A 13,755-nucleotide genomic window follows, 5' to 3' on the forward strand; every position below is an offset into this window, starting at 1 on the left:
AGTGGACATCCCTGAAAATGGATCACAGCTGAGTTTACTAACTTGGTCCTTTAATAGGTAGTTGCCTGCATGAGTATAGATTTTGGACAATTTTATCGTACTTTTTACTCATTTATTCTATCTCTTTCTTTGAATTATTTCTTTTTGCTAATCTTTCATTTTTTTCCCTAAAAATAATAGGTGTGGCCCTCTAAATTCCTTTGAATTATCACAATTTACCATCATGTTTCTTGTCTCCATATTTTGATTTCATGTTATTTTCTTTGTCTGGAATATTTTTACTATCATCCTTTGTTGAATAATTTTAATATATTAATATTCAAATCAGATACCAACAAATAGACTAACTTGTTCAGGTAATCAATGAATGAAATAACAAGGGAAGCAAATCTTCCCTGAATTATCTGCTTCTATGTCTTCATCCCTACAGTTCAGGATAAAAACTACACAATGGATAATAGTGTGGAGTTGAGAGTCTGACTCTGACCTTTGGGTTTAAATCCTGGTTCCACCAACTGAATAGCTGTGCATACTTGTCTAAATTATTACCCCGACCCTGGTGGCTCATATGTGTATCTCTAAGTTATGGTCATGGCACTCCTCTTTTATAGATTTATTGTGAAGATTTGATGAGATAATACATAAAACATCTAAAATAGCACCTAATCTTTCAAAAATAGTAATTGTTATCAACAGGAACTAATTTTTTAGTTTAATTCTTAACTCTACAATTCAACTGTCCTCTTAAGTTTCTCTTTCTATGTTTTCACAAAAAGACTGCACAAATGTAGCAGAATTTGAAAATTATACTTTTTTATTATAATCACATAAAATAAAGTCAGTTACACCAAGTTGTCCAAATACATTGGTGAATTAAAGCTTCCACACTTACAAATTTTATACATATACCTATGCACTTATAAATACATATGTAAAAGATATATATTTTATTCTAAAATAAAGTGCCCAAATCTTGATATGTGGGGGCATAATAGGGAGAAAGGAATCACAAAGTTTTATCAGTTATATCCCATACTTCCACAATACAAGAATCTGTTTCAAATATATATACTCAGGTATAATGATCTTTAATCATCCATTGTTTTCTGAATTCTCTTAAGTAATTTATCCAAAATACTAAAGGAATTCATATGGTCAACTTAAGGAATCAGAGGCTAATTTATCTGACTATGTCTGGCAAAGAACTTTGGCTTCCCAACAGATGTATAGTTGTTAACTTTTTTTTCCCCACATGTCTTTCTGCTAAGATTATCAACAGAGTGAGTAACGATTCAAACATCCCTAATTCTAAATTTTTTGCCTGCATTCAATAAAGTCAGAGCTTGATGAAAAAATTTCTAATGTTTTTACATCACTCTGGGCTTGGTGAGCAAAGGCATAGAAGAACCTGAGTTATGGGTCTTCATGCCTCTATTACAATTAGTGCCTTGACTGAGGCAAGGAAGAAGAATATGGAGTAGTGATCATTGAGAGAATCAACTCAAGTTAAATGGACTCTCTAGTAATAGTGGAAAATCTTAGCGATGACATATTAAAACCTAAGAGCAAAATAGTTAAAGCAAAACTAAATGACGTAAGAGAATTCAGAAAATCCTATCTTTAAATAGAAACTAGAGCTCTGTTTCCTGTTTCAATAGCTCAGCTACCCTTTCTGTGTTTGTCTGCCATCTTAGATTTTTAAGATGATCATCTGTAGTCTGACAGGAAATGGAGTTTAAAAATGCTTGTGAAAAGACTTCAACCTATTTAAGCAGGTGAAGGTGCCTAAAAATTGCTTAATATGAATCCACCCATTTCAGAATTTGTGGTGGTTACATGTTCTAACTACATTAGAGTGTACCATATCAAACAGGAGAGGGAGACATTGTCAGCATTGAAGTTGCATAAACGCTCTATGGAAGGCAAGGTGTGATGTGAAGCCCAGGCATTTCCCAGTGTCAAAACAAGGAATGGGATATTTTTGTTTTGTTTTTGGAAAGGAAAGGAAAGAAAAGGAAAGAAAAGGGCAACAGAGGGTTTCCACTGACCTGGCCCACCTAAGCAGGGCTGGGGCAAGCACACAGCAGCCTAACTACTAATTTTGGTGAGCATCTTGTTGATGGCTTGCTTGACGTGCGTGGTGGAGCTGCGTCTCCTCGTCTTGCCTTGCACCATCCTCCGGCGACGCACCTCCCGACACAACTCGTAGAATATCTCGGTTATATTCCCTTCTCCGGTGCATGCAGAGCACTCATAGAAAGCACATGCCAATTCCGTGGCCAGCTTCTCCCCTTCTTCTGTACTGACCTGTCTAGAGTGGTCCAAGTCAGCTTTGTTACCAACCAAGATGAGAGTCACATTCTTGGGCTTTTTGACCTCATCGAGGATGTTTTTGAGTGGCAGTACTTCTTCAAAGCTTCCTCGGTCAGTAATGTCATAGACCAGCACAAAGCCTTCCCCCCATCTCATGTGTCCTTCCCTCTGAACGACATCTTCCTGTTGGCAAAGACAAACAGGAGTCAGAAGATCTGGAGGTTATCACAATGTGTAGACTTGGCTAATGCTAGTAATCATCTTTTAATTACTGTTCTTTGCATCCAGTATCATTAAAGTGATTTGTTCAGATGCTGGTACAAAGTTACTTTCTCCTTCAGTTTGGAATAGGAATTTTACTTACTCATATCAAGATATTTCAGAAAACTGAAAAGTTTCTAATTTCATACACTAAGTTTCTGCTTTTAACTTTTTCTTGCCATATCATTAAATCCATGATCACAAGAATAATAAAGGAAGTTCTCTTAGCTGAGAACTTTGTCTCTGATATTTTGACCAGATTAAGGAACTAACACATTCGTAAGAAATCATTACTCCTTGCTCCACCTTTTAGGTATCAGAATTAGAGCCAAACTTTAGCAAGATACTCTTTATTGTTTACTTGCTTGAATTTCCTCTCTTCTCAGGTTATAGCCATTTGGGGGCCAGAGACAGAAAAACAGTAACAAATTGTATGGAGTTCAACTTTAACCAAGGATTCTGGCTGTTTGCATGTTTGCTTTCTATCCCCACACCTCAAAGGTGTTCTACAGTATCAGTAATGACAGAAACTCATTTGAAGGGATTCTCAAAGGGAGTGATCACTCCTTCATGGGTAGGTAGCATATGTGACTTGAAAACACATTGCTTTCAAAGGATCTAACAACTGTAGGGGCACGTGTGAGGGGTCTCCAACAAGTTCTGGGAAAATTTACATTATGAACAAATTATACATGGATTCCAAAATTCTTTTGCACCAAAGTAAACTTATCTTTAATTCGATTTTCCATAAACTTTCAAATTCCCTTTTTATTTCTGAGCTGCCACTCTCTTATGTTTGGTGCCCAGAAGCATATGTGTTTGGTCAAAGTACAAGGAGAAGGTAATGGAAAGGAATAATTCATTTCAAGATCATATTTTTGGATTCAATTCTTTAATTCAAATTCTCTTGATGTCATAGTTCACTGATAAAGTACCATGGAAACCTTCAGATTCCTATTATTTCATAGGTGATGACTATATCTGGGAACTTGCCCTGTCTGTGAGCCCTTTGAAATCTCAGAACTGACTGACCCAAAAGAAATTCACAAAATATGTTTTACACAAGAGAGTTCTAAGATAAATTATTCTGAAACAAACACACAAAGAAGCAAACTTTTATAAGGTTATGGAAGTTTGGGATACAATATACAGAGAGTCTTTAAAAAGTTCATGGAAATTGTGTATTGTGCTTGAATTTTAAAATTTGTTTTGCATAAATGTAAATTTACCATTTAATTCTGTTTTTCATTAACTTTTTGAAGTAGCTTTGCATAGTAAATCTCTCTATACAAGATCCCCCAAACATATAAGCATATTAGAGGCTCTGAGAATTCTTTCAGTAAAGACATCTGATCAGTTTTATTTGAGCATTTCAAAATATATTTTACCATGGAAACCAACTAATATCTTGCTGTGCCAAAGTATAGATGAGAAACTGTAACCTAGATGATACAGGAATATTATAGTATTTTCAAAACCTTCTTGAAACACTGGGGAGATTACCTAAGGATGCATACACAAGCTGTTACAAATATGTTTATGCCTAAAGGGTAATTAGAGAAAAAACTTTTAGGGATGCAAAAGTTGGTTGTAGTCTAGAGCCTTCATTTTGTTCATAGTTTGCATGTCTCTTTTTCATTTGATCCAGAGAATATTTTAGTTGAACCCTTTATTCACCTGACCAGCAGTATCTAGGATCTCCATGGAAACCACTTCATCATCGATGGTTGCTTGGTGTCGGTAGGTTGATTCTGGAAAGTGAGCAAATAAAGAAGACAAAAAAAGTAAATACCTGCAGGATTTAATTTGATCCTTAAAATTAAACCCTCTCGGTGATTAAGATGTGCACTAAAGTTTGAGAACCACTGATTTGTTTTTCATGGTGATATTAGCAGGAGTTCATATTGCAGGCATCTTAAGATGTTTATCTCTGGGAAGATAATTTCATTGTGGCATATTAGAGACTGTAACTCAGAAAACTAGTGGTCTATGTAGCAACATGCATGGATTTTAAAATATCACATTCAGTTATAAATATCAGAAATAGATCTGTAGCACAAAAAATCATATACATTTAAAATAAACACACATGCAGCAAACCACTATTTTTCCAAAATACATGTAACAGCTAGCACCTACTGCTTACTATTTGGACATCAGTTATTCTAACTGCTTTACTTATGCTAACTCATTTAATCTTCAGAAACATCTCATGAAGCATATGTTACTATTACCTCCATTTTACAGAGGAAACTGAAACATGCAATGTAAAATAACTTGCCCAAGTTCACACAGTGTCAAGAGGTAGAGATGAGATTTGATTCCAGAAAAACTGGCTTTGGAGTTGAGGCTGTTGAACTCCATGCTCACCAGACACATTACATTATATACTTATGGGAAACAGGAGTGCAAGGGTGTCAGAATTCTAAGGGAAAAATAAAGTGGAAGAACAAAAGGGCCTTGCCTGGTGCTATCATTAAGTCAGTTCTTTGTACCTAAATGACTCACATCACTAACTTACCAACAAAATAAACCTAGAAGTTTCTGCCTCCTGGAGCGTAGCCTGTAAGCCAGTGTTTGTATGAACTTCTTTTCTATGTTTCTTTTTTTAAAAACTATACATGAATTTCAATTGTTTTTGCACTAGAATGACCCTATCTTTTTAAAAAATGATTTAGTTATTTAATTGACAGACAGATTTACAGAGAGAGAGAAGGAAAGACAGAGACAGTTCTTCATCTGCTAGTTCACTCCCGAATGGCTGCAATGGCCGGGTTCAGCCAGGCTGAAGCCAGGAGACAGGAGCTTCCTCCAGGTGCTTTCCTGGCCGTTAAGCAGGAAGGCAGATCTGAAGTGGAGCTGCTGGGACTCGAATTGGCTCCTGTATTGGATACCGGCATCACAGGTGGTTGTCTAACCCACTAGGCCACAAAGCTGGCCCTTTACCTCATGTTTCTTGAACTTAATCGACGATTTTGCAGTCTTTTTTTTTTTTTTTTTTTTTTTTTTTTTAGCAGTTGAGAGTTACTTTGCCGTACTTCAAAACGTTTATGGGAAATAGAGTTAAAAGTTTGTCATGGTGCAAAAACATTTTGAAATCCATGCATGGTTTTCCCATAATACAAATCTCTGTAAGCTTTTGGAAGGCCATTTAGTACGCTCTTATCCAAAATACAAAATGCAGAAAGAAAACTTGACTCAGTATCACCATGTAGTTTCTACCTGCAATCAATACTGTACCATGATCACTGCCTCAGGCATGGCTCAGTGCTGAAGTATTTTCGAAAAAGCAAAATTGCAAACTCAGATTATGCTCGGTGTATTTGAGTAAGTGTCTTTTGCATTATTGCCATTCTCCTAGAATGTGGCGTGTGTAGGGAACCTCAGTTCTTGAATACCTCATCCCCCTACTCTCGTAGGTTAAATGGGAGAATATATTTTTGTGTGATTAAGTGCTCTAAAATGCCCATTACCGCAACTATGTGTGCCTAAGTGTTCTCTCAATGATTTCCTTTTTTCTTTCTTTTTCTTTTTTTCCATCTTCAGTGGCCCAGCTCAAGGAGGAGCAGGCGAGACTACATCCCACATGCTGTAGGACCGTGACCTTTTGGATCTGTTCTTTGGTGTCCTTTGTGCTGAGTTCCCTCTGAAGAGACTGGCATCAGCCTTGGAGCCTGGAAACAGTGCTCTGGGCTCTATTCCATCTCTTTGCACCAAAACTTGTCGAAGAGACCAGGACATTTTTCTCTGTTGCTTCCATGATGAATAGTATTTCAACCACAGAAGGCCACAGTAGGAGGGAAATAGAGTATAATGAAAATTGTATGCAGTTGTGTGATTCTTCAGCTGTTTGTTAACTGAAAGGAAAAGGAGGAAATGCAGGAAATGAGGGAATGTCTGCCTCAGACACAGCAGTGGGTGGGCACAGTGATTTCATCTGAGAGGAATACTGGTTTCATATCACTTCAAGCCCCTTTTTCTTTCAACTCTCTCATTAGAAACCCCCATTTTTTTTCTCTCCACATATAAAACAGTGGAAGGATTGGCCAAAGAAGTAAATGTTGTACATCTCTGTGCTAGCTTTTCTGGAGATAATTCTTCAAAATGTACTAAGCTGTGTCTTGTTTCATTTTGTTTTTGTGGAGAGAATAAACTATAATGTGCATTCAAAACACAAAATGCAGCCGGCGCCGTGGCTCAATAGGCTAATCCTCCACCTTGCGGCGCCGGCACACCGGGTTCTAGTCCCGGTTGGGGCGCCGGATTCTGTCCCGGTTGCCCCTCTTCCAGGCCAGCTCTCTGCTATGGCCAGGGAGTGCAGTGGAGGATGGCCCAGGTGCTTGGGCCCTGCACCCCATGGGAGACCAGGAAAAGCACCTGGCTCCTGGCTCCTGCCAGGATCAGCGCGGTGCGCCGGCTGCAGCGGCGGCCATTGGAGGGTGAACCAGCGGCAAAAGGAAGACCTTTCTCTCTCTGTCTCTCTCTCTCACTGTCCACTCTGCCTGTCAAAAAAAAAAAAAAAAAAAAAAAAAAAAAAAAAAAAAAAAAAAAACACAAAATGTGTTTGTGTTTGGGTAGCGGACATACTTTTAACTTTGTATATGTTAATGGAAAATAATCATTTGAGTCTTTTTTTTTAAGGATATGGAGTGATTGTTTAGGATATATTTTCAAAGGAACCACAGTGTTGCATACTGTAAGACAAATAATAGTTTCAAAATAGAATTAGGCATATTAAAAATATATTTAAATGTCACTTAATGTAAGAGATACATGATTTTTAAAACCTGCATTCGGTAATACTTTTATAAGTGGAAGTGTGTTTTTTTTTTTTAAGACTCTAAAAGATTTGATTCTCAAAGAGATGTTGGGACTGGTTAATCCTTTCACTAATTTAGCTTTTTTGCAAATTTAAGCCCATTAGTGTGGACATGAGGTTGGCACTGTACAACTGTAGTTAGTAATGGTGATTTATGCTAGAGTACAGATTGGACTGACATGAGTTCTACTGCTGGCCTAAGCAAAAACTAGCCATATAATCTTGGATACATTTACTTCTTTGGACTTGTTTCCTTATTTGTCAAGTGATGATCTCCAAGTTCCTTGCAGGGCTTATATTAAATATTTCTATGAGTTGGCTAAGCACTTCTGCTTCAGTATCTAGTTGAGAACATTTGTTCAGGATGTGTCTTTCTGTTTTTATATGAGCCTTTCCAAGAGAGGAAGCAATACAGCAAGTAAAAGAAAATCAATCACAGACTCAGAGCGCCTGTGGGTCTAGTGAGTGTGCCCACCTGTGGGTCTAGTAAGTGTGCCTGATTCCACCTTCACCCCTGACTGGGCTTTTACATTCAAATGGTGCATCTGATGTACCAGAGGGAGTAGTGGCGGGAACTGAATGCAGTTTTTCTTTTCTTGTTCCATGGCCCCCAACACACATGCATACGCACACACACACACATTCACAGGCACACATGCACACACACACACAACAGCATGTGAAATACACCTTTGTCTATATTTTGTGCAATGACCAACATTTTAATTGGACAATAAGACACGTGGAGGTCACACTCATTTCTTGGTTGGGACCTAATCAGAACCTGGATCCTGTTGTTCCACAGCCAGAACATTGCTGTCAACACCCTTAGAGTTTTGTCCCAGTTACAGCGTCCAAGTCCCAAACCTTGTGGGCTTCAGTGGTGGTTTTCAAATGCTGTTCCTAGACCAAAGCTAGTCCCTAACAAAGATTTCACTGATCTGCACTGAAAATTCCAGAAAAACTAAAACTAATCAATGAAAAAGATTAAATTTTATTTTTACTTAGATTGTATCCTTTAAAACATGTGGAGGTTAAAAAATTCCTGGTTTTGTGACATTGATGTTTGCGTGCAGATTAAGGTTTCCCTCTCCCTTGCTGCCTCCCCCTGAGCCCTTGTTTGCTTTTCTCCTTGAAATTCTTGTGATAGCCTCTCTACATAACAACTAACATAAAAGAAAAAACAAAGACTGTTCCTGAAGCCTAAAGCCATGGACATCATGTGCTCCTACAGTAGCCAGTGTTTTTACTTAGAATTATTTCAAAGCAGTAACTCTTCCAGTTCTGTTAGGATGCCCAATGCTGTTCACAGTTTGTGGCTTCTCAGAGAGCAAGGATTCTGTTCTAGTTTGAAAGCATAGCTTCATGATTCTGACAAATGCACTGAATTCAGAACTCAAGATGGTTTTTTTCACAAAGATAGTTTGCCTTTTAGTGTAGCCCTCCATTAGTGGTAGTTTTGATAGTTGCAGTTAAAGTCCTTTATTCCACAAAGGATCCTGTCTTCCCTAGGGAAATGTGAAGTTAATCCCAGGACATGCTATTTCTTTTGAATCAAATGGACTAGGAACTACTCTAGGTTAGAACATTAGCATGCACACACACACATGCAAATCCAGTCTCCAGCATGAGAGCTAATGCAACCCTAACCTGAGAGTGAGTCATACATCTGTTAACGCCTGCAGTCTGAGGAAAGTTCTTGTTGCTTAGCACCCGAGATCCTCTTTGTGCCCTACTGTACAAGGTCATTCAATCAACTGTCACTGTTCTCGGTGACAGGAGCCTGCATTACCTGTGACTGACGCAAGCTGGTTTCCATTGACAGCAGTTGTTTTTCAGAAAGAATAAAGCAAAAGGGAAAATGGTTCACCTAAGGCTAATTAAAAATAGTAACAATAGTTGCTGGAGTACATTCAGAGAGAATTCAATAGCTTCGTGACATTAAGGAGTGGGCATTTGGTGTAGCGGTTAACAAGCTGTTTGGGACACCCACATCCTGTGTCTGAGTTCCTGAGTTGCAGTCCCAGCTCTGCTCCCTACTCCAGGCTGCTGCTAATGCACATCCCAGGAAGCCGCAGATGATGATGCTTCAAGTATTTGGGTCGCTGCCGCCCAGGTGGGGGACCTGGATTGAGTTCCCAGCTCCTGGCTGTTGAGTGCATTTTAGGGGAATGAACTAGCAGATGGGAGATCTCTGTCTGCTTTTCAAAACAAAATAAATGAAAATTTAATAAATTGTAGGATTATTTTATAAGCTTCATCTTTCATTCAGATATACAAATATAACCATGAATAAAATTAGTATTTTTCAACTCCCATAAATCATTAAGATGCTCCAATAATCTTTCTGAAGGTTCAGTAATAAAGTATAAGAGGAGATGGGGGCCAGTGCCGTGGCATAGCGGGTAAAGCTGCTGCCTGTAGTGCTGGCATCCCATGTGAGCACTGGTTTGAGTCCAGGCTGCTCCTTTTTTCAATCCAGCTCTCTGCTATGGCCTAGGAAAGCAGCAGAAGATGGCCCAGGTCCTTCAGCCCCTGCACCCATGTGGGAGACCTGGAAGAAGCTCCTGGCTCCTGGCTTCAGATTAGCCCAGCTCTGGCCATTGCTGCCATTTGGGCAGTGAACCAGCAGATGGAAGACCTCTCTCCTTCTCTCTGCCCCTGCCTCTCTGTAACTCTGCCTTTCAAATAAATAAATAAATAAATCCTTTTTTAAAACAAAAAGAGAATAAGTGTTCACTTAGGTGGGAGAAATAATAGACAAGGAGAACTTTTTTAAAATTACATTTTTAGATTCAAGTATATCATTTAAACTTAAAGTGTGGCTATTTAAAAAAAAAAAGATATGTTAAAATTTTTTTGATGAAAAAACTATTTAAAACCAGAGAGGAATAGTTACCAGAGGCATGCTATTCTCCTAGATTAAAGGACTTAATGTCATAAAGATGTGAGTCTTCTTGAAGTACTTCATCATTTTAGTGCAATTCCAATCCAAATCATGTCATGTTATGACAGAGTTTCTAAAATTAACCTGGAAAAAGCCGCCGAAGAGAGTAGCCAAGATAATTCTGTAAAAAAGTAAGATTTTCTTCCCCTACTGAATACCTGAATGTTCTACAGAACATGCCAGTATCAAGAGTGTGCTACTGGGGTTTGATGTGAAAAACAGATCCAGAACTGTGCCCTGGTGTGAATGATTTAATATACAATAACCACACTGGAAGTAGTGGGGAAAGGTAAGGATAGAAGGAGGAAAATTGGTGAATGATTTTGGAAAAAACATGGGTCTTCACTTTGTGTTTCTCATTAAAATAAATTCTAGGCATATTAAACAGTTAAATATTCAATAAACAAACTGTGATGTTAGTTTTATCTCCCTCATTGTTGGGTGTTCTTTCACAGCACTTATCACTCTCTGACATATTTATTTGTTTACTCTTCCCTTTGCTTCCTTAAGCTCAAAAAATGAAGTTTTCTCTTTCTGCTACTGCTTTCTCCTCAGGACTGAAAGATACGGCTAGTGCACAGGAGATGTTTAATAAATGTTTCAAATAAACGAATTTAAACAACAAAAAGGGACAATGGGAAAAGAAAGCTTTCTTGTAAACTGAGCATATGTAATTTTGAAGTGAAAATAACAACAACAATCTACAAAGAAAGTGAATGGTCTTTGCCCACACTTCGTACTTCATGCTTTTTTTAAAATTATTTGTTTATTTTAAAGGCAGAGTTCTTTTTATTTAAATAAAATTATTTGTTTATTTTACAGATAGAGGGAGAGACAGAGATCTTCCATCTGTTGGTTCACTCCCCAAATGTCAGGGGCCACTGGGCCAGGCTGAAGCCAGGAGTCTGAAACTCCATCCAGGTCTCCCACATGGATGGCAGGGACCCAAGTACTTGGGTCACCTTCCATTGCTTTCTCAGGTGCATTAGCAGGAAGCTGGATCAGAGCTGGAGCAGCCAGGGCTCATCTGGTACCCAAATTGGATGGCAGCATCACAGGTGCTGGTTTAACCTGCTGCACCACAACCAGCCCTGATTGCTGCTTTCAAGATCTACAGACATCACATTTTGCTTTATGATTTTTAACTTTCACTTATTTCTTTTCATTCATTTGAAAGCCAGACACACACACACACACACACACACAGAGAGAGAGAGAGAGAGAGAGAGAATGAGAGAGAGAGAGAGAGAGAGAGAGATCTCCCATCCACTGGTTCACCCCCAAATGCCTACAGTAGCTGAGGATGGGCCAGGCTGAATACAGGAGCACAAAATTCAGTCCTGGTCTGCCACCTCAATGGCTGGACCCAACTACTTGCTGCCTCCCAGGGTGCACATCAGCAGGAAGCTGGAATCAGGGGCAAAGTTAGGCACACCAACATGGAAGATACCAGCATCTGAAGGGCATCTTAACCACTACACCAAATGCCCACCCCATCTTTTCTTTAAACAGACGAGTCAGATTCATTGCCGATAAAAAGGGGAGAAGTAGAGATCCAGTCTTACACTTTCCCACAACCATTTTTCAGATTTTTTTCACTGTCACACTCTCCTCAGCATGCCATTTAATTCCACACTAAGCTTGCCATGTCCGTTATCCTTTCTTCAATTAGAATGACTCTGCATACCTTTCTCTGAATGGAGGAGAGAACTTCCACTTTAATTATGGCCTTGTCTAAATAGGGTCAGAGTTTGTGAACTCAAGAGCCTTCCATAGCCTTGGCAGCTCATGACAAGAGCCTTGGGTGATTACTGACATCATAAACAAGAGTGTCAATTGTTAAATCAACAACAGGAGTCACTGTGCACTTGCTCCCCATGTAGGATCTCTGTCCTTAATGTGTTGTAGTATGTGAACTAACAGTAAAACTACTACTCAGTACTTTATACTTTGTGTGTCTGTGGGTGCAGTCTGTTGAAATCTTTACTTAGTATATACTAAGTTGATCTTCTGTATGTAAAGATAATTAAAAATGAATCTTAATGAAGAATGAGATGGGAGAGTGTGTTGGGGATGGGATGGTTTGCAGGTGGGAGGGTGGTTATGGTGGGGGGAAGAACTGCTATAATCCAAAAGTTGTACTTTTGAAATTTACATTTATTAAATAAAAGTTTTCTTTAAAAATTATAAAGAAAGGTTAAAAATAAAAGGACAAATAATGTGTTCAAACACTAAAAGAAAGCTGATGTAATTTTACTAACATTAGGGGAATGAAACACCTTGAGACAAAAAAAGTTACTAGAAATAAAGAGATATTTCATTAAAAAAGAATGACCCTGCATATTTCTAATGTGTGGGCATCACATTATATCCGCTTCATTCTTGTCTCGGGTTTGACCTCACTTCCTCATGCATGCATTAAAATCCTGCAGAGTTCTGTTTCCTTTTACGATTTATTTATTTATTTGAAAGGCAGTGTTACACAGAGAGAGAGGACAGACAGAGAGATCTTTTTCATTTGCTGGCTCGCTCCCCAAATGGCCACAACAGCCGGGGCTTGGCCAAGTAGGAGCTTCTTCCGGGTCTCCCATGTGGGTGCAGGGGCCCAAGTGCTTGTGCATCCTTTGCTGCTTTCCCAGGAGCATTAACAGGGAGCTGGATCAGAACTGGAGTAGCCAGACTCAAACCATATGGGATACTGGCACTGCAGACCACGGCTTAATCTGCTGTACTACAGTGCCAGCCCCCAAGTCTGCAGAGTTCTAAGCATGAGAGCATGAGACAGATATCTGCTGTCTTTCAGGGATTCTGCATAATTTGATAAACCTCTTTCAAAACATCCACAAGAGGTATAAACATGTTACAGCAAAAAACCTCATCCTTTCTTTGTATCACAAACTTTGTGGAGGAAACAAAATTGGACCTACCGAGGGTGGGGTCGTATTCCCAGATGAAGCGTTTGGTCAGAAATCTCACTACAAGAGCTGTGGAAGAAAAGAGCAATGTTTCAAACACATTTGTCTATTTGCTTAGGATTCTTACCCTTCTGAAGAAAGAAGAACAAGCCAGGCAACTTTACATACATTTTATATTTCCTTTCTATATAAACCCAATAAACTTGTTATTTTTATTCAAATACTTTTTCAATTTTATATCGTGGCCCAAAAACTGGTATCATGTTTTAACAGGTTTAATGAACAGCTTAGATTTGTTTACAGAGTTAAAAAGAAACAAACAATGTGTAATGCTTACATATAAAAATTTCAGCAAAACAAATTCACATACAAGGTGTCACAATGTAAGTCGCCAAAGTTTGAATGTTGACAAGCATTGACAAAAGGGAGTTTAAAATGTGATGATTTTCACTGCCATGCAAAGATCACTAGCTATAATCTATATTATAAAAAGTAGACAT

At 38.6% G+C, this 13,755-nt stretch overlaps 1 protein-coding gene across 7 annotated transcripts in view; it reads right to left on the bottom strand.

The window, feature by feature from the left end:
• Nucleotides 1-796: 796 nt before the first annotated feature.
• RERG (RAS like estrogen regulated growth inhibitor) overlaps nucleotides 797-13,755 on the bottom strand; it is a 138,835-nt gene continuing 125,876 nt past the window's right edge. For 5 of the 7 annotated variants that reach the window (XM_089304634.1, XM_008259585.5, XM_089304636.1 and 2 more), the window contains 3 exons: nucleotides 13,268-13,324; nucleotides 4,252-4,325; nucleotides 797-2,496 (listed from right to left, as the gene is read on the bottom strand). In XM_089304634.1, the coding sequence (XP_089160760.1) occupies nucleotides 2,089-2,496; nucleotides 4,252-4,325; nucleotides 13,268-13,324 (539 nt within the window). In that variant the 3' untranslated portion in view covers nucleotides 797-2,088. The remainder of the gene's footprint in view (nucleotides 2,497-4,251; nucleotides 4,326-13,267; nucleotides 13,325-13,755) is intronic. The other 2 variants (XM_070049423.2, XM_017343363.4) reach the window with 1 other exon arrangement.

This window comes from Oryctolagus cuniculus, chromosome 9 (genome assembly GCF_051225735.1).
Source record: "Oryctolagus cuniculus isolate XC-2025 breed Fujian yellow rabbit chromosome 9, ASM5122573v1, whole genome shotgun sequence".
Classification (NCBI taxonomy): domain Eukaryota; kingdom Metazoa; phylum Chordata; class Mammalia; order Lagomorpha; family Leporidae; genus Oryctolagus; species Oryctolagus cuniculus.